General features: G+C 45.5%; 1 protein-coding gene across 7 annotated transcripts in view; it reads left to right on the top strand.

Moving 5' to 3' along the window:
* Positions 1-5,096: 5,096 nt before the first annotated feature.
* The window catches only part of LOC118228475 (follistatin-related protein 5-like), a 168,396-nt gene continuing 153,084 nt past the window's right edge, over positions 5,097-20,408 (top strand). For 2 of the 7 annotated variants that reach the window (XM_035420024.1, XM_035420023.1), the window contains exon 1: positions 5,097-5,271. In XM_035420024.1, coding sequence (XP_035275915.1) covers positions 5,186-5,271 — 86 coding nt within the window. In that variant the 5' untranslated portion in view covers positions 5,097-5,185. Of the gene's footprint in view, positions 5,543-20,408 lie in introns of all 7 variants that reach the window. The other 5 variants (XM_035420019.1, XM_035420020.1, XM_035420022.1 and 2 more) reach the window with 4 other exon arrangements.

Below are 20,408 nucleotides of genomic sequence, written 5' to 3'. Positions count from 1 at the left end.
AGCCATGCACTATTTTCCCATCTGACATTCCACACACTGTCCTCTTTATTTTAACCGGCTTGAAACTGGCTTCAACCGCAAATGAGTTATCAGGTGGTGTAACACTCACGTCAGGCTCCACTAGCCTCTTCCAGGAAAAGGAAAATCAATACTCCAGGATCCAGTGTATCCACACTCACCACAGAGAAAATAATGTAGTCAAGGACTTGCAATTCAACTTTCAATTCAGCTTTATTTGTGTGGTGCTTTCTACAGAGACCTGCTACAGTGGTGCTGATAGCCAAGCTTGAACCCCCCCAAGAAGCGAGCAGTTGAAGTAAAAAATAAATAAAAACTCCTCGTGGGGAAAAAAAAAAACACTCAAATGGTGGCTAGAAAAAAGGGAAGCAAAGTCAAGAGGAACCCGGCTATAGAGGGGGAGGCTTTACAAGTTCTTACATGTAGTCATGTCATTTTATCCCTCTCTGCCAAACTAATATAAAAACCTGGCATTTATCCTTCTTTCATCCACCCCCCCCCCCCATTCCTTTCCCTCTCTTTAAAATTGGCAGTTTGTTGTCCTCTCCTCTCCGCACGTTGCCGCCCGTGCCCACAGAATGAGCATTTTTAAGCTGCTCTGCATTCACCCCCTCCAGGGGACCAGTAGCTGCCAGTGGGGTGTCTGGGAGGAAATGATGCAACGGACCCGCCCCCGGCTGACTTAAACAAGGGAAGTTTTTTTTTTTGTTTTTTTTTGCGCAAATTCTTGTCACACCTCCGGCCAATCACAGCGCTGCGTGAGTGCGTCGCTCACCACGACCCTGCACCCCCCACCCCCCACCCACCCCCCCCCCCCCTTGGTCTCACACGGAACATGGCCAACTGTTGCCACGAGAACCACTCAAGCCCTCGGGACGTGCCGTTCCGGCATTCCAAAGCAGGATCCTGTTCTGAATGCCCGAGTGTCTGAAGCGCACATGAATAGCACCGTTCCGCCATCGCGCGGCCGATCTACGCGGTCGCGGCACGACGTTCCGGCGAACCGTTTCCCGCCGATACTCGTCTCTCTTTCAGCTTGGGCGAAAAAATACCTATACGGGGAAAACATAACATGTACAGAAGGCCTAAACGCGATGGCGCGAATGTGTTTCTCCCTGCACATATGCTGCGTTGCACGCGTGCATCTTTGAGTGGGTCATCCACCATCTTTATTTCTGTCTCCTGTGTTTTATACATGCATTTTTTTTTGGCATTGCTATTTCTGCAACAACAACAAAAAAAAAAAAACATAAAGTCTCTCTAGCTATAGTTTTTCCCCAAAAATGTAGGGTTGTTGACTGTACTTTCTGGCTGCTCTGCTAACTTAATTGAGAGAAAAAAAACGAGCAAACTTCTTGGTGCAGGTAAGTGGATTTAACAGGTGCATCCGTGCCCCTTCATGCACTAATCAAAGGCAATCCTGTCGGAACAAGCAGGCAGCAGCACAGCCTGTCATGTGTCAGCGTAAGGGCCTGAAGGCACTCATATTAATGAGGACTGGTAAGCAGCTGGCCACATCAGTAGCAGTCAGTAGTGACTGACCTACATAAGCCAGACATGAGAGCAGGGAGCCACTGAAGAGACCCCTTGGTCTTGAACACTCTCTTCTGATCATCAAAAGACATCCCTTGCATTGTGGAGGTGGAGGGGGAGGGGGGAGGGGGGCAGCTACTGAACACTAGGCGTGCAGCTTGGTGCAAAGAGAGAGCCGTGAGACACTCGGTGTGAAGTCAACTCCAAAAAAGAGTGCTTTCTGACTCAGCGACTGGACTGATGTTGAATACTGAATGCTGGTAAATTTGAGGTGCGCAGATAGATCTCAGGAGTTTTAAACGTTAGGGTTAAGGTTGGTTCCCATCCATCCGTTATCTATACCCACTTATTCCTGGTCAGGGCCACAGGAGGCGCTGATGCCTATCCCAGCATGCATTGGGCGGGAGGCAGGAAACTATAAAATAGATCCTGGACTGTTCGTCTGTCCATCACAGGGCGCACACACACACCATTCACTCACACACTCATACCAAGAAACCCATGCAGGGGAGAAACATGGAAACTCCACACAGAAAGGGGATTTTGAAACCAAGGACCTTCTTTCTGTGAGGCAACAGTGCTGCCCACTGCACCACAGTGCTGCCGCTGAACAATCTAACGCTGATGCAATCACTGCTGGCAAGCGAGAGTTCTAGAACACCGACTTTGGAATGCTTTCTTTCTTCAGAATTCTTAGAAGCCTTCTCTTCAAAGGCAAAGGGAAGAGGGGAATGAGCAGAGATGGAGCTTAGCACCGTGCACAGGGAGGGCAGAACTGTCAGGTAGAATATAAAGGGGGAGTGTTAGTAGAGAGAGAGAGAGAGAGAGAGAGAGAACGTAAACAGGCGGAGGAGAGAAGGGACGTGTGGGAGTGGGAATCGCAGGTCTGTGAAAGCGAACAGATTTGTCACGGCTCTGTGCAAACACCAATAAACAAAACAAGACTGGGGACGGCTGCGGGTGTGGAATTGTTCAGAGGAGTCTAAAAATGCATGTGTGCGTGTGTGTGTTTCAGTAAGTCAGTAAGGTGTACAGTAAGACTTTCTTTTGGGGAAATAAAAGCTCAGCGGAAGGTGAGGGTAAGCTGAAGGATATCCCCATGGCTGCTGAGAGAGAGGGAGGGAGTGTGTGTGTGTGCGTGCATGTGGGTGGGCGGGTACGTGTGTGAGGGTGGGTTGGTGCGTGTGTGTGTGCAGGTTGGTTGGTGTGCGTGTGTGTATGTGTGTGTGTGTGCATGTGGGTGGGTGGGTACGTGTGTGCGGGTGGGTTGGTGCTTGTGTGTGTGTGTGCGCGCCTGTGTGTGAGGGAGAGAAAGAGAAAGGGATAGCGTGAGATGGAGAGAAATAGAGAGAATCTGTGGGAAGGGGAGATAGGGGGAGCCCAATAAAGGGTCTGAGCAGGAGGAAGAGACACACAGAGAAAACAATTCAGAAATGATTCATTTTAGATTAAGAGATTGTGCATGGGAGGAATTATAAAAGGGTACGCGTGGGGGGGGGGGGGGGGGGTGGAGGGGGAAGTCTACAGTGGGGGGCGGGGAAGTCTATAGTGAAGGAGAGGGGGAGGAACAGTTTACAGTTGGGGAGGGGGGGCTTCATTTTGATTGCATGTAAAATGTTTAGAGGAAACAGAAGGACCAACTTGCCTGAAAAAGGGACAGATTAGATTAGATCATGCAAGATGACCTTGGACTGGACATCAATGTCACATACGTACATAATCCTATGTATTCTCCTGTGTATTCATGTTACGTTACATTACATTTATTTGGCAGATGCTTTTATCGAAAGTGACGTACTGTACAATAACTGCTTTACCAAAGGTCATTGGAACAAAACAGGTCCGATAAGGTACAATACTTGCTATGTAACTGTTATTCATAGCCATGATCACACCAAGTCCAGTTCACACAGTGAACATCACTCTGACCTAACTTATGCGAAGTCAAACTAAGATACACATGCACCCACCCACCCAGTATCATAACATCTGGTAGCCTTAGGCTGGCTCGAGCAACAGATTTGGATCAAACACTTGTAATAAATACCTCAACCATTTTGACACCAGTAAAAATCCTATAGATTACTGAGATTTGAAAAAAAAAAAACCTATCAACTTACAGCACAATTAAGGACAATATGATTGTTCTATCATGAGATCAGGCATATCGGTAACGTTTTGCTGAAAGCTCTCACCGGTCTGATGAAAGTGTTTTCAAATGTCACCGGCAACCAAACAGTCAAAGTATTTCAAATATGTCGCTGACAGCACGCCCAGCCTCCTCAAACTGAAGAAAATAAAGCCAGTCATTTTGGAGTGAAATTGTTTTTTTGTTTTTTTTTATAACTTGGACTCAGCCTGGGCTTTTTTTATTTCTTTTTGTTTTAAGCCTCGCTGTAAGATGTGCGGGCTAAAAAGTCTTTCTTCTCCCGTCAGTGCTATCTGGACGCAAGCCTGACCCCCGAAGTGACAGTGTCACACAGCCGGACCACCGCTGGGGGGCGGGGGCGGGGGCGGGGGCGGGGGGGGGGGGGGGCCTGGAGGACGTGCTCCCGAGCGCTCTCCCAAACATCAGGTACCAGTAATGACTCGCTCGCACGCCACGATCCGTGGACTTCCCCTCGCATCGCAAATCACTCGCCGTCTGTGCTCAGAATCCGGAGCCCAATATATAAGCCTCAGAGTTCTCCTTCGTACAGAAAATGCTCTGTTTGGAAGTAAGCAAAAAAGAGTTATTTTTGTAATCCATACACCGTTTCATATATCTATATTATTTTACATGTGATTTATGTCGTGTGTCAGTATAATGCATAGCATATTCCTCCATTGTCATTCACATATTTTACAATGCACTGATTTGTAGCAGATAGGTAGTCCAGTCTACTGGATTGTGTTCATGTACAAGGCATCATCAGTGTATGCGACTTATTTCCTTAGCAGTTATAAGGAAATTGTTTTGGATTATGTCTTCATGAGAAATTAAGCATTTAATTAACCATAAATGATGAACACACAACTTGTAAGAATTTACTATGTTTAAAATATTTAAAATAAAATGGTCTAGCTGTGAATTATTTATGAATTAATCTTTTCTAGGGGGTGCTGTTTTCCACAAAATATTTCAGATTTCAGAATAAGTCCTATTGAGGAATAGATTGACAGTTTTTGTTTTATCTTGGTGTCAAATCCACATTAAAGTACGGAGTCAATGTCAACCCTGAAAACAGCATGCTCAATTGTGTAGTTCAAATTGTTGGCAGTGCATTTGTATTATTGTATTTTTAATCCATCAAAGCTGTATTGGCAGTACCAATTTGTGTAGTCGGTGTGTGTGTGTGTGTGTGCGCGCGCCAGTAGTGTAGTGTCGTGTATTGGTTGTGTTACTGCGCTTTTGCAAACTCCAACTTCACATTGGATATTCTCATAATCGGCATTGCAAAAAAAAAGAAAGAAGAAAAAAGAAAAAGCGAAACAAACTAATACACAGAATTGAATGAAACCCGTTTTCCCAATCAAGTTAACCGAGTCCTCTTCAATAACTAGCAAAAGAGCTTGAAAAATGTGACATGCATACCCGACTGTTACGACTCTGTTACTCGCAGCGGTGCCGGTGATTGGTTGGTACTGTGATTGCATGCAAATCCTCTCGGGACGCGGCCAGTTGGTGAGGGGTTGTGCGCTGGCAGCTTACATCTCAGTGGCGGCGGAGACCCCAGAGAGGTGAGACTCGTCTCAACCAGAGCTGTCCATTTAAGTACTGGTGCTGAAATCTGAACCTGAATTCCGTCTTGAAATAAGGCTTATAGACTGACCTTCGCGTTTCTCCTTCCCCCCATACGTCGACTACAACTTGTCTCGAGGACTTTCACAAAAAATGTGGATCTGATTTTGTGGATTACTTCTGGGGATACTGCTGTATTTCAAACTGTTCTTGTGTCACGATCTTGCTTTGTATAACATTTCGTTGGAATAGGCGTGACTGGATTTACAGGTAATGTTAAAACCTTTTATAATAATTAATTTACTTATAGAAAGGGGGGGGGGGGGGGGGGGTGCTCTGAGGTAATGAATATTCTGTACGAAGTGGAGTCGATATAAAGTAGCGTTCGAAATAACATAACATCTCGTCGTAAACACTTCGCTTTGACACCATGTGGATCATTTAGGCATCTTGATTCAGGACCAAATGCTAGTTTTGATTTTGTTGTGTCCCCATTTTGAACAGGCCTATACCGTAGTGTATGTTGGTGTATAACAACGTCAAGTCCTTTTCAATAAATTTCAGGATTTAAACTTAAGTGCTTACCAGGAAGACCCGAAAAACAATTAAAGTTTGCAGCCGTGGCAGGTTATGCTTCGTCAAGTTTTGTTCTTGCTGAAAATAAATTAACATAGCAAAACAGTGTTTACAGCGAAGCGCTCGTTTTTATCGTCGTGGCAGAGTTTTGAGAACGCTGCCAAGGCTTCAGACCTTTAATTTACCTTCCATAGTTCTCAGCTGTTGTGTTGTTTTTCGGACCACTCTAATCCTTGAGTGACACCGATACGGGCAAGTGGATTATGGCATTATATTTTACAGAGAAATTCTTTGGCATCCTCAAATCGTGGCGTTATCGCATATGATTCAAGGTAAAGGTTTCAGCATTTGAAAAGCACCTTGAAAGCAGTGTCTTCGAATTATAATTATGCAGACGGAACTGTTTGTTTTCTGACCATTCTGTAACTGTTTTGCTGGCTACAATGCTATTTTTACCGTTGAGTGGGCTGGCCAATATTATCGTTGAATGCTTTGCTGTGTGCTCGCTTTTGTCCCTTTAACGCGGCCACAATCGTAAGCTGAAATGTATTTCACGCTTCAGTAGTTCGGATGTGCCAAGAATCCCATTCTCCGTTCAGAAGAATCGGACTTCGAGCAGAGCACCCCCGCCTCGCTTATCCATCCGTACGATGCAACCGGTAATGCTGTCGTTGTGTTCTTAATGCGAAACCGCTCGATGGGAACAACCGCCCCTGTCTTTTTTAAGAGTAGAATTCCGTGTGGGAATAGAGAAATCGAGAAACGATTTGAGGGAGGAAACAGAGATATAGTTTCGTATCCTCGCAGAAAACCCGAGCTATACGGAACTTCATGTGTTTATTTCCCACAACTATATGAAACTGTGACGCGCCAGTTGTTTTTGATAACTGCACCCTAGAAGTGGCTGTTGAATTACAAGCTTAAGATAACACGGGAAAGACCGAAAGAACCAGAAAAAAAACTAACTCAACTAAAGACTATTTTGTCTTCCTCTCTTCGTCTGTCTCTGGATTGCATATGCACGTGCACAGTTTTGAGTTAAATCAGAATAAAAATCAATTTCGAGTTGAAGCTATAGTAACCTTAGCCGTAATGATAACAATCGCTTATGGGTTGGTCGATTTCCTCCCATACATGCACAGCCTGTCGACAGCGCCACATTTTAAGTTATTGGCCTGGCAAATGGTGTCTTGTCAACGGGACGGTACTGGCAGCCAAAGCTAATGGATTTGTAATAAAATATTATAGATTGGAATTTTGGAGGAAGTGAACCGGATCAAGAATCAGAACCCCATAACCCCCATTCCAACCCAACCAAAAATATAGTGATTGGTGTCAGTACTCATTTAAGGAATGTAACTTCAACTGATTTTTAGTTATTTTACATTTAGTAATAACAAGGATAAAGAATACTAACATTCTTATTCTTCCTCCTTTGTCCCCCAATTTGGAATTCCCAAGTCACTTTTGTGATGTCACAGGGTAAAACCGCTGTCAGCTGATACCCTCCATCCCATGGCAACCATACAGCCAATCATGGGCCACCCTGTGGGGACACCGGTAACACTGGCATGGCCAGGATTTCCTTCATAACGTGCCCCTGGCAGCCTCTAAAGACAAGCATATTTCTATCCATACAAAAATCCATTAAAAAGAATTTCAGTTTACTGCAACAAAAATGCGTTCTAAACTTCAGTGCACGACTGAAAATAATGATTAGTTTCAATGAATCTCCAGTTCTTGATTGACAAGGAAGTTGCAGGCTACTGATGTGTTCAGATTTCCATGGGGAATCAGCCATCATTCTGACAAACAAAGGCCTGTTCAGCTAAATTTATGCTGTGAAGCAGCATCTCCCCTTCTTGCAAATCTGAACTATTTTCACATCACAATTTCCTATGTGCAGCAGATGGAAACTTGCTTGCTTCAATTTAGAAGTGCTGTGCGACACCTAGTTCATATTTAATCATTTTTTAAGCTAGTTACACCTGGTACAAATGCAACAAACCTTGCACCTACCAGAATTAATAGCTCTGTTTAGGACAGAAATTCAGATCGCATTTGTTTATTTGCTATTAATATTTATAAGTCATCAATCTATGCAGTGAATCAGGTAAAGTGCTCTGTCCCACTCATGCTAAGCTAAAAATTAAAATTTTATTACCATGGAATAATATTTGGCAATGTTTGTTCCACTTTGCTACTGTAGCTATACACTGACACATCAACAAGCCAGGCATGGTTGCTGTATTTGTTTTTTAAAACAAGATCAGTCTCACAGCTACACAGTTAACATTGCTGTCAAAAGCTGAGAAGCCGGCATGCGATTTTGACAACAGCCACCTACAGGAGACAGGAAAATGCACAAAAACTCTTGGGGTCAACTGCAGTGTGCTTAGATGGAGTTGAAACCTCAGGTTTAACCCTGCAGACCACAGAAATTGCACTACAACCAGGAACAGCTATCCAAAGCAGGCGGAATAAGGATTAGTCGTTCCACTTGTGCTTCAGCTCTGTGGTCTAGAGGGTTTAAAGCAGAGGTTTGAGCTCCAGCAAAGTGCACTGCAATTGACCCTTGGAGGCTTGGGAGTCGGTGAGCCAAACAGCAGGCTGAGTGCAGGCGATCTTGTGGAGAGACAGGCATCTATCACTGCTCAGAACGAGCAGCTGCGGTAATCTGTGGCTCAGCGTGGAAAAATAACACTTACACCTGCTGTCAGCGTAACTGAAGACATCAGACACTGAGAGTCTTACCTTTTTGTTTTTGTGCTTTTTTTTAAAGTACATCTTTTACTTCTAACGTACATCTATATTTTAACAGCCCCATTCCTGGCTAGACAAGCTGCACGACCAGGCTGACTTCTCGGTTCTCGGTTGAACTCGCCGGCGCTAACCCCGCTCTCCCCGGCAGTGGGAGGCGATCTTTGTCGGGAGTAGTTCGCTAAAGAGATGTCAAGGGGCAGATGCTGTTGTTGACATCCCCCAGCACAACTTTAATAGATGGCAATGGATTAAGGAGAGAGTAAAAGCATTGTGGGGGCGCCGGCAGACATCTACCGGAACCTGCACTTTAAAGCAGGTTTCGCATACGCTGCAGAAACAATGCCGGGAACCGGTTGCGCATTCCGAAAAGGGTACCTGGGAAGTACCGGGAAGCGGACACGCGCCAATGCAACCGTAGCTCTTTTCCCATTAAAGAATTATATCACCACAGCGTGATGCGCATCGGGAAGTTGTTACGACAACGCTAATGGAAAACAAGTTAAACGGACATATGATGCGCCAGACTAATTCGTTTGTTGGGTGCATTAGAGTAGCCTAGATCCCAATTCGATTTAGTGGAACGGGAAAATGCTGTAGCGTCTACCTCTAGCGCAGCGAGACCAAATGAAACCTCGTCTCTTTCGTATTTTCTCCCCCCGTGTTGCTAAAAAAAAAAAAACCGCAGCCTCCCCGTCATAGCCCGGGCAAATGAACTGACTGGCTGAACAATAGGGACTGTCTGGTTTCATCATGTTTTCCTGACCCGCCGGCGACGCGCTACATGACCCAGTGACTCCGGATGGGCAGCCGTGCTGGGAGCAGCCATTTGTCTCAATGCCAGAGTGCATTGTGGGGCCGTGTCCTTATTACTGACACGGACTCGGCGCGCGCAGCGTGAGAAAATGATTGATAGTCAGCTTGCATTGTCAGGCAGACAGACACGCGCTCCATGCTGAAGAGGGAAAGGGAGCGCAGAAGCCACGTTTCCAATGCAAAGACAGAAATCAGCACGGGAGAGTTCCAGGTCACCCCATACAACAGTACTATACACCCATTTAATTTTTCGCTGACCGTATGCTTTTACATTATGATAATGCTCTGTTAAAGTAAAACACCCATTTAAATATTAAGCAGTCGTCAGCAGCAGCCTGGTGTATTGGCATTGTTGGTGGCTTGGATGAGATTGGCCGAGGTCTGGTTTACATCTGTGTTTAAATTCAGTGAAAGATGTCTACCGGGGACAAGCGTCCTTCGGAACAAAAACGACATTATTTTTACCGATCCATTGTGCGGCGCAATCCAATTAAATCTCTTTTGCGAGTGGTGGTATTATTCGCATTCATCAACGGCTCCCACGATAGTGGAACAGCGGGAATTAATCTGAAGTGCACAGCTCACCATCGTAATTGTCTCTGAAGCCCGGGGCACTGGGAGAGCTAATGCCAAATCAACAGATGCTGGGAATCTTCTTCCGTGAGAGTGCAGTTTCCTTCTCTGCCAATCCAAAAGAAAAGAAAAAAAAAAGGCAAAATGTCAAGGATCTTAAATGGAATGCCAGAATTGCAGTCAGCACTGGGATTAGCCATAATGCCTATTGATTACAGGAATTACATTTCTTTGGATTTGAGATATTTTGTTTCAAGTTCACGTACTGAAGAATCCCTCACAGTTTCTTGTAAAGACAGAAAGAAAGGGGGGGGGGGGGGTGGTATAGGAAGGAAAGGTGTGGATTTCGTTGCTGTACAGGTGTTTACTTTGTGTCCAAACATAGCAAGTCAATCACAGAGACTTTGTTATGTTGCTGCGTACTCTCTAAATGTGCCCCACTGAAACATGGACTTAACTTTGGGGTGTGCACTTAGGCAATATCCGTACGTCACACACACTATGCGTGTACATATATACCGTGTATCACAAACTCGGTCCTTGGATCCCTGGTGTATGCTGATTTTCGTTCCAACCACAGTCGCAATATCAGAATTTTGAGAAGCTGTCAGTTAAATGCATTTATTTAACATGATTGTAATTGTGTTTGGGACAAAAATGAGTATATACTGAGGGGTCCCAGGACTGAGGACCCACGACTGTTTATGATCCCTTCGCAGTTACACTGACTCATTTTCATCCATCCATCCATCCATCCATCCGTCCATTTTCTAAACTGCTTTTTCCTGGTCAGGGTCATGGGAGAGGCAAGAGCATATCCCAGCATGCACTGGGTGAGAGGCAGGAATACACCCCGGACGGGTCGCTGATCCATCGCACAGCCCACACACCATTCCCTCACGCGCTCATACCTACGGGAAATTTAGACTCGGTCCAATTAGCAGGCCCTGTGTGTCTTTGGTACTGTGGGAGGTCAAGCGGAGTACCTGGAGGAAACCCACGTTGCAAACTCCGCACAGAAAGGCCCCTGGCTGGGATCAGAAGCCGGGATCTTCTTGGCGTGAGGCAACCCTCAGTGCCCAGTGACTGATTTGTACAGTTGATTTACTGGGGACTTGAGGAACATTTTTCATGATTTCTTTAGTCACCACCGCCCCCCTTCCCACCCCCCCCACCCCCCCCCCCATCCCCAAAGCACTTGATGGCGAGTGATAGCCGCTGGACGTTTTGATTGATCGGCGTATTCCGAGCGAAATGGTGTGTGTGTGTGTGTGTGTACACCCGTACCTGTGTGCGCACTCCCGCGCCTCTCTCCCCTCCCAGCAGAGATAAATCTCTGCAGAAGAATGTAATGTAATATAAGCAATAAAGACCCCGGCCGGACTCCCTAAATAATAGAGAATGAGATGAGCAAGGAATCGCAACATATATTACGCCGCTAACCTCCCCGCCGGGAGGACGGCGGTTTCGCCGCATTCCGCAATCCCGCTATTAATAATTGAACGCGCGGAGACGACTGAGGGAGTGACATTGATTCATCTCTCTGGTGGGAACAATGGCAGACCCTCATCTCCTCTTTCTCTCCCCTTTCTCTCTCTCTCTCTCTCTCTCTCTCTTTCCCTTCACTCTCGAACTTCCCGTCGTCTTCAGTGGCTGCGAAATGTGTTAAAGTACATTTTTTACTCTGATGCTGTGTATTTCACACTGATAGAGCACATTTCACTCTGGCAAAATACATTTCACTCTGCAGAGTACATTTCACTCTGGGGAGAGTAAATTATTTTTTTGGACTCACATAAACTCTCTGAAATTTTAACTGCCACTGCTCAGTTATATTGTTGTTTTATATTTTCGATAGCGGACCGTAATATATGGCAAACAGACAAATGTTTTGTCTGTGAGATTTTGAAACTTTAAAAAAATTAAATCATACACGTAAAATCAAGATCAATATTTGAAAACAACGTCTTTATAAAACATGAATCTGACTGAGATTCTGCAAGCCATTTGTTATAACGCAATAGCACGCAGAAAGGTATTGCACGTCTGTTTATTTCAATCCCATAGGCAACGGCAAGTAAACGTGGGGATAGACGGAGATAAAGATGAATTGCATTCTGTTTCTTTGGCATCATGAATGCTAATTTGTATTGGCTGATAAGCTCATTGATCTTAATTGACTTGGGTGGGTGGGGGGGGCGGGGGGGGGTGTTGATGCGATCACTCTATGCTAGAAATGGATAGGCAGATCAATGAGTCTTTCATTAATCTCCATACATCAGTCACCGGGCATACAACACGCACGACTGTTTGAGCTGGATCTTTGCTTTACACGGGAGAAATCTAACCCCTGTGTTAGCCAGCTGTGAATTTAATAACATGTACTGTATTGGTATTGATGACTTTATGGCACAAGCCTTTTTTTTTTTTTTTTTTAACCTGCAGGCAGTACAGAGGCCATAGAATTGGAGGGCAAGCGAACATTTGTCTCTTCTGGTTAGCGCGTTCGTATTTCCAACGAGAGAGGCTAGCGATAGCTTACGTAGCGAAATGCAAACGGACCGCGGTTGGGCTCGTGCGGAATCAGGAACTGTAAGGGCGGCGGTGATGACCGATGCACTAATCCACTCCTCGGCCTGCCCGGGTTTCCCCGTTGAAGGTGAATAAGATGTCAGTTTGGATATAGCTTTATGAAAAAAAAGGTTCTTTGCAAAGCTGGCTTGTCCATTTGAGGAGGCTGCTGTTAGCTTGTTCTGTTGTAAATGGTAAATGGACTGCATTTATGTAGCGCTTTTATCCAAAGCACTTTACAATTGATGCCTCTCACTCACCAGAGCAGTTCGGGGTTAGGTGTCTTGCTCAGGGACACTTCGACACGCCCAGGGCGGGGATCGAACCGGCAACCCTCCGACTGCCAGACAACCGTTCTTACGTCCTGAGCTATGTCGCCCCAGTAACCAGTGTTGTAACCAGTCCTGCTTCGTGGATTTTTTTTAAAAAAAGGCCCACTGCAGCAATCAGTTATAGATTTCTAATGACGATGAATTGCCAACTGGATTAGATGACATAGTATAAGTATGACGGTGTTCAGTACTCATAAATAAAATGAATGATAAACCCCTTCACACACACAGATACACACGTGCACGCAGTCTTGATAAGGTAGGATGTCACTGCTTGTGCTCACAGGGTGAAGCAGTGGGTAGAGTGAGATGTAGTGAGCGTGCTGTGATGGATATGGAGAATGCAGTGGAGGGGGCTTTGATCTCACCGAACAGGTAGAGACAGTCACACAGGTCGGGTATTCCTCTGCTGACACTGCGGGGATTGGTTTCCACTGAAACACAGCAGGGGGATGTTTGGTCAGTGTAGGCTGAGCGGATTCAGATTCTCCTTACAGTGTGGGGACCCGATTCTACTGAAACACAACAGGGAGATTTTCAGTCATTATTTTCAGGCTGAACAATGGTAAATGGTAAATGGACTGCATTTATATAGCGCTTTTATCCAAAGCGCTTTACAATTGATGCCTCTCATTCGCCAGAGCAGTTAGGGGTTAGGGGTTAGGTGTCTTGCTCAAGGACACTTCGACATGCCCAGGGCGGGGTTTGAACTGGCAACCCTCCGACTGCCAGACAATCGGTCTTACCTCCTGAGCTATGTCGCCCCCTGAGCGAACACAACAGGGAGATTTTCTGAAACACTGTACTGAAACACAACAGGGAGATTTTCAGTCATTGTTTTCAGGCTGAACAACATGTAAAACACAATGGTTAAAGTGCAAATGAACTGAATTTTCCCTTAGCCTCTCCTTTTCCAATTCATTTTCTGCAATGTAAATGCCCTCTGGTTGTGTTGTTGAGCTATGTGGTTTGGCAGGGCCATACACGGTAGGACCACCCCTGAAGGTGGAAATGTTTTCCCGTGCCATTTGTCTCTACCACTACACAAGCATTAATATTTTTGATATCAATAACATGCCTGGAAGGGCAGCTGTTGCTGTTTGTGAATGAAATTACAGTTCAAAAATCACGATTCAGCCTGTATGGAAATATTTTCAATGGCAGGTAGACTTACGTGAAGGCACACACCTTAAAAGTTGTTTTTTTTATTTAAGAAAATGTTTATAACTATTGTTAACAGTTTATAGCAAAATTATAGTTGCCGTATCACTGCAGTCAGGGGAACTGAATTTCTCTCTAGCTGCATTGAATTCTTCCTGTAGTTGTGGTGAAATTATACAACAGTTTCTTTTACTGGACACCACACCAGAAGATATTTGTCTACTGCGTCTTGATCTTCCTGGTCTGCTCCTGTTAACATTACTGCCCATCAGCTGGACCTTATGAGTGTTTCATAAGCCCACCCCCCCCTTCCCTTAAGTGGCTTTTGTTGCTTGCCAGGCCACCATTGTGAATAAGAATTTGCTCTTAATGACTTGCCTCGTGAAATAAAAATAAAATAAAAATAAAAAGTGTGTACTGAACACTGCAATTCTTAAGCTTCCTTGCACTTTCTTGCAGGAAATAATCTTGCCACAATATGTTTACTTGGCTCCGTAGATCTAAGCCCAACACCTTCTTTACCATATTTCTTGCAGCTTTAATGGCTATTTTACTTACACTACAAGCTCAATGGTATGATACTACCTGCGGTTTACAAAAAAAAAAAAAAACTTAAGGAAGATAAGATTTCAGTCAATTCAAGTACTCATCCACCTCCCCCCCCCCCCCCCCCCCCCCCCCCATTTGCGGAATGAATGGATAGACTTCCAGTAGTTTGTTTAATCGTAATGAAACCCAAAGAATCCTATTTTAAGGAAAGAAATAAATGCACATACAGTATATTGACTGAATTCTTCTATACCTGAGGTTTAAAAAAAACAAAAATTAAAAAAAACACCACAGGTGGCCTAATAATTTTGGCCTGCACTATATATATATATATGCCAGAAAGAAGAAATACTTTCAACCCAAAGGGTCTCTTGGCCATCAGGAAATGGCAATGATCAATCAAAGAGAGACCCAGTTGCAGAGAACTGCTTGGGGGTCATTGGGATGATAATAACAGCCCTTCCATTAGGTCTGATGGAATTCTACAGGAAAGGGATGGGGGGAAAAAAGAAAGGAAAACAGTTTTTCAGAGTGTACCTAGGCAGAGTGTACTTAGACCTGTTCTGTTTGGGTTTTTCTTTTTCTTTTTTTACTTTGTAGGCGCAAATGTAAGCAACAAGCTTTTAAACAACAAGTGCTTTTAAAAAAGCGCGTTCTTTATATCCTTGCTGAAAGTAACATAAGTGCAGTTAGATTAAATATGGATAGAGATGTCCTCCCCACGGGTGTGTTGTTTAGAGTAACTGGTTCGCCAAGTTCGAGCGAAGGAGTGGCAGACGTGAACCTTTATTTTTAAAACACCTGGTTCTGAACGTCTCCTCTACTGGGATTCGGAAGAGAACCGATTCAGTGGTTCCTGACAGCTCAGCCGGGACAGTGTACACACTGGGCCAAATCCTTTGATTGACAGCACTGTTTGTGGTAAACGTGCACCTTTTTTCACCTTTTTACCACTGTGCAGGCAGAGGGAAAGGCTAGGCATCCCGCTGGAAAGGTTAGCATTTAGAAATCAGAGACCAAGTGCAGGCCCCTTTGCGTGCGATGCATCTGGGATACACAGCGCAATGGTAGGAAGCGCACTTGGCGGAATTCAATCCTGATGTCATTAGGTTTGCCTTATATTGCCGATATTCAAACCAAAAAAAAATGTTAAACAGCTGGCCAATTAGAGTAGAAAAATTTTGTTTATTTTCCAAAAAAGTTAAGTGGGAATTGAATATGAATAAAAGCAGACATGGACACTCGTCACGTGATCACACGTTTATTATCCACAAATATGATTGTTACGTTTATTTTTAAATTTTTTTTAACATTTTTATCACATTATTTCAGTTCACGTTGCAGGTTTGCCTTTTTATTTTGCAACGGAGGACTGAATATTGCCTCTCCGCGAGGGATGTGTCATTTTACCACAAACCGCCGGAATGTCTGACAGGACGCTGACAGTGAGCTTGTTTAATACTCTTACTTCAGCGGCCACAAGTTGCACGCTGCGATAAGCCGATAATAAGTCAGAGGATAAGTGAAAACACAGTGGTCCTCCTGCTGGATATTAGAGCATTTAGTGTGGCACAGTGGGTAAGGAACTGGGCTTGTAACCGAAAGGTCGCAGGTTCGATTCCCGGGTAAGGACCCTGCCGTTGTACCCTTGAGCAAGGTACTTAACCTGCATTGCTTCAGTATATATCCACCTGTATAAATGGATACAATGTAAAATGTAAAAAGTTGTGTAAGTCGCTCTGGATAAGAGCGTCTGCTAAATGCCTGTAATGTAATGTAATTTACTCGGTATTTGCCTTCCTTTGTGTTGGTCTTCCGTGTGTGGGGGCGTGTGTGCGTGCATGCATGCATGCGTGCTTGGATGTGTGTGTGTGTGTGTTTGCGTGTATGTGTGTGTGCATTTGTACACTGGACATATGTAGTTTCTATTATGCTGTATGGAATGCTTTTGTTCTTACAATTATAGTTTAAAATTGATAGATCCATTAAACTAATATGTTTTTTTAAATATATAAATATATGTACCATTGGTAAGAATTTCATGGCAGTTTGGAAAGCAAAGGCTATTATGGTATTTTTCTGTGTATGTACTGTAAACACAGTGTTGCTGTAAATCATTATTCTTTTTTGCTCATGAATGCCTGTTCACCGGGCGACTTTTGCTTGAACAGCATGAATGTATACGGCCGGATATTTTACAGAAGTGATTATGGCTCAGTTGTGCTGTGGCGGTGGCCCTGTCGAGCAGGAGTTATACCTGCTATCTTCGGGTTATAGCCAAGCCCCGTCGAGAGTGCGCGGAACTGAATTCCTTGAAAGCACGGCACACGCTCACCTTGTACACGAAACAGCGTGCGTTCCCTTTTGATGTCGGAGCCAATGTTTGGTTCCACGAGCATCGGGAAGTCGGTAGCGTCGCCTGTTTTTTTTTACGCAAGCTCGTAAACTGCCTCTCCAGTCTCCAGGAGAGGTGCGCATTTCCTTCACCGTTAGAGGCCTCTTAAATTATCCGCAGTTCGCCTCCAACTGCCTTTGTGAGCACGGCCGACGGAAACAAGCGCTCTCTGGGTTTCGCTGGGGTGATGGGGGGGTCGGCGTTTCCAAGGGAGATGGCGAGTTCTGTAACAGAGAGGAACTGAGGCTTCCCCAGATTTCTGCGGCACGTTAAATGGCTGGGTGGGACAACCCCCCCCCCCTCCCCCCTTGTGTATGTTGTCTCTTAGTAACCCACCGCGCTTTCAATTATTGACCTTTAACCTGGTCCAACTTCGCCTTTTTTTCCTCGTCATTTTGTTGTTTGTCTTTTGAGAGTTCCGACGTCTCCTGAGTGGATTAATGAAAGATTTGGCGGTCGGCGGGTTTAAGCTGGTGGTTTTTAGTCGACGCAAAACTGGCCCGGCCGCTGCCAGTCCCGCTGCTGTGCTTGTTTCCAGCCAAACGGAAGAATTTATTCGCCGTAAACGGCCATCAATAATCTGAGGTGGGGAACAACAGATGCGGGGGAGATTAGCCCAGAACCAGCCCAATCCTCCATGGAAGGCAGCGTATTCAAAACAATGTAACAGGCGGCACCTGCCACCGTTACCCAGACATTTTAGGAACAGGGCCCCCACAGAGCCCCATGCCTGTTTACCAAAGCCATTATTTTAAAAAATCATCCTTTCACATTCGTCTGCGGAAAAAGAGGAAAAGGGTGAAAACCGCTGTTAAGAATTTTCAAAACCGCGGCGTGGTTGTAACATTGGCCTTTAAAAAAAAAAAAAATATATTATTTTTATTCCACTTACAGGGGGTCGTTTTCTCTATTGTCGCGACTGCTCGCGCAGTCTTAATCCCGCTGAATCTCAAGTCACGCGGAAGAGCGGTTTCTAAACGCAGCGATTGCCTCTGTGAGTGGCCCATTATCCTGCTTGTTTCCACTCGGTAAAAACTATTGACGAATAATCCTCATTCTCCCCGCGCATGTATTTTGTGGATTTGCTCGTGGTAAATATAAAGGCACATCTACTGTGCAAGGAAGCTGAAGATGTTGTTTGGGACTCAGGGAGTTAAAAAGCTTATTGTTATTATAACCCCTCACTGCTGTACATAGATTTTCACTGAATAGATTCATTAAATGGCTTTAAGAGGATTTGGAATTTAGTGTAAAAAAAATCTGTACTCCAATGACACATTTAAATGTAAATATATTATTATTCATCATTCAATATCCGGATGCCAATTTAGACATCATCTGCAGGATTAACTCCAGTCCTTGAGAACCGCATTGTCTACAGGTTTAACTCCAGTCCTGGAGGTCCACAGTGCCTGTAGCTTTAGCTTCAGTCCTGGAGGGGACGCTGTGTCTGTAGGTCTAACTCCAGCCCTGGAGGGGGCGCTGTGCCTGCAGGTTTTAACTCCAGTCCTGGAGGTCCACAGTGCCTGTAGGTTTCTGCAGTTTTCCTTCAATCAATGGCCAATTCAGGCCTTTAAAACCAGGTCCCTCAACTCTCTCTCGAATCAATGACTTAAATTAAGCACTTAAGTGCTCAAACACACAAAAAAAGGAAAAAACCCCAGCAGCCACTGCAATATCCCGAAATTGGAGCTTTGAGATCCCTGGTTTAACCGCTGCCACATGTCAATCAGGAGCTTACACCATGTGACCGCGGGATGAACCACAAACACACTTAATCCTCTTCTGACTGAACCCCCAGTTCCCCTTCCCCACCCCCACACCCCGCCCCCCCCCCTACACCCATCCAGGCCACTTAGAGAGCGAGTTTCCCGTCCAGTCTCAGCCTGCCGCCGCTGACCTTATTGGTTATTTTCCGCTCCAGTGTGTCTCTCCATTTGAGTCCCTCTCCTCCACGGTGCCCACGGCCCAGCTGCTGCGCACCTTACCTTAAGGGGAACACGCCCTCGGTTTATCTCACCCGCGGCACCCTGAGTCCATTCCGGAGACTTCCAGAGGCCCAAAGCACACCCTAAATACGCAAACATGGACGCTTCAAGCCTCACAAAGTCCATCTCACGCATCGTCGCGTTCCAAAACGTGTCGACTTCTGAACTTCTTAACACAACGCAAGCGCGACGGGGCAACAGGATGAAGCAGTCTTCTTCGATTTGTGCTTTTTGATTTGTGCTTTCTTACGCTCTTACTTTTCACAACTGTCCTGGATTGCCCCCCCCCCCCCCCCCCCCCTTGTGGACTCGGGTTTATCGGTTTTGGATAAAAGCGCTATATAAATGCAGTCCGTTTACCGTTTATGTTACGGTATGTTTCCAGTCTCAAAGTGCAGACGCACCCATGGTTTATCACCCGAGCCCATCCCAGAAACTTCCTGCAGCCTGCCGAAGGGTCCCCGTAACGCCCTGCGGGACAGTCCCGCGCTTTCCCTTCAAGCCCGAAAAAGCCTGAGCCAGCCCTGTTACTATGGACGGCACCGCCTCCGCTCCTTCATCAAACACAACGCGATGGTTCTACGCGGAGAGAGAAAATGGGTAAACAGATGGATTTAAGCCAACGTGGCTTGTAAAACAAACTGGGGGTGGGGGGAAAAAAACGAAAAAAAAAAAATACAAGCCGCAACTTTAATTAAAAATTGTTTAATGGTTCTGATTCCGAAGGGCCTCTCGCTGATTTGTTTTCGGGACGGCCCGGGCCGGGCACTGGAACGTAGCTTAGCTTCAGATGGGACATGTATAATTCAGCGCTTTTTTCCAGTCCTGTGGGCAGACCCGTCCTGTGTGACCGAAATAGGACTGCGCCTCTCTCTCCCTCCATCGGCTGCTCCGTCCGCAGCGCCGCGTCCGACGCCAGAAAAGAATAAAACATGAGGCGGATATGAGGGGCCAGAGACGTCCTAGGGGCTGCGTGTTTGTTTCAAAACTGCGCTCCGAGTCCGTTTAGGGCTTCTAGTCCACACACTTTCCGAACACTCGTGACACGTATGACCCCGGGAACATCACACTGCTTCTGCGTTTTTTTTCGTTTTTTTTTTTCATTTTTAAATCCGTTTATTTCCGTCTCGGCACCGTTTTTATATTTTTGGCCGCCGTTTGCGCGCGCGCGTGTGTGTACACAGAAATATTCTCGGTGTTAAAATCGATGCTAACAGTTTTTACGAGCCCTATAACAGCGAGCGAGAGAGCAGCTATCGGGCCGCTGTTGTTGGTGTTGTTGTTGTTGTCGCTGGCTGTTGGGTCTGACAGCGCGTCGCAAATTGGAGCGGCAGGTGGGACTATTCACCGTCTATTCTGCCTGCTCTACGCAGCTGATCTGTACCTCGATCGCCCCCCCTCCACCGTCCCCTAGA

The sequence above is a fragment of the Anguilla anguilla genome, chromosome 5 (assembly GCF_013347855.1).
Source record: "Anguilla anguilla isolate fAngAng1 chromosome 5, fAngAng1.pri, whole genome shotgun sequence".
NCBI lineage: Eukaryota > Metazoa > Chordata > Actinopteri > Anguilliformes > Anguillidae > Anguilla > Anguilla anguilla.
Note: the sequence above shows the minus strand (reverse complement) of the source record. Positions and strands in the feature narration are given on the sequence as shown.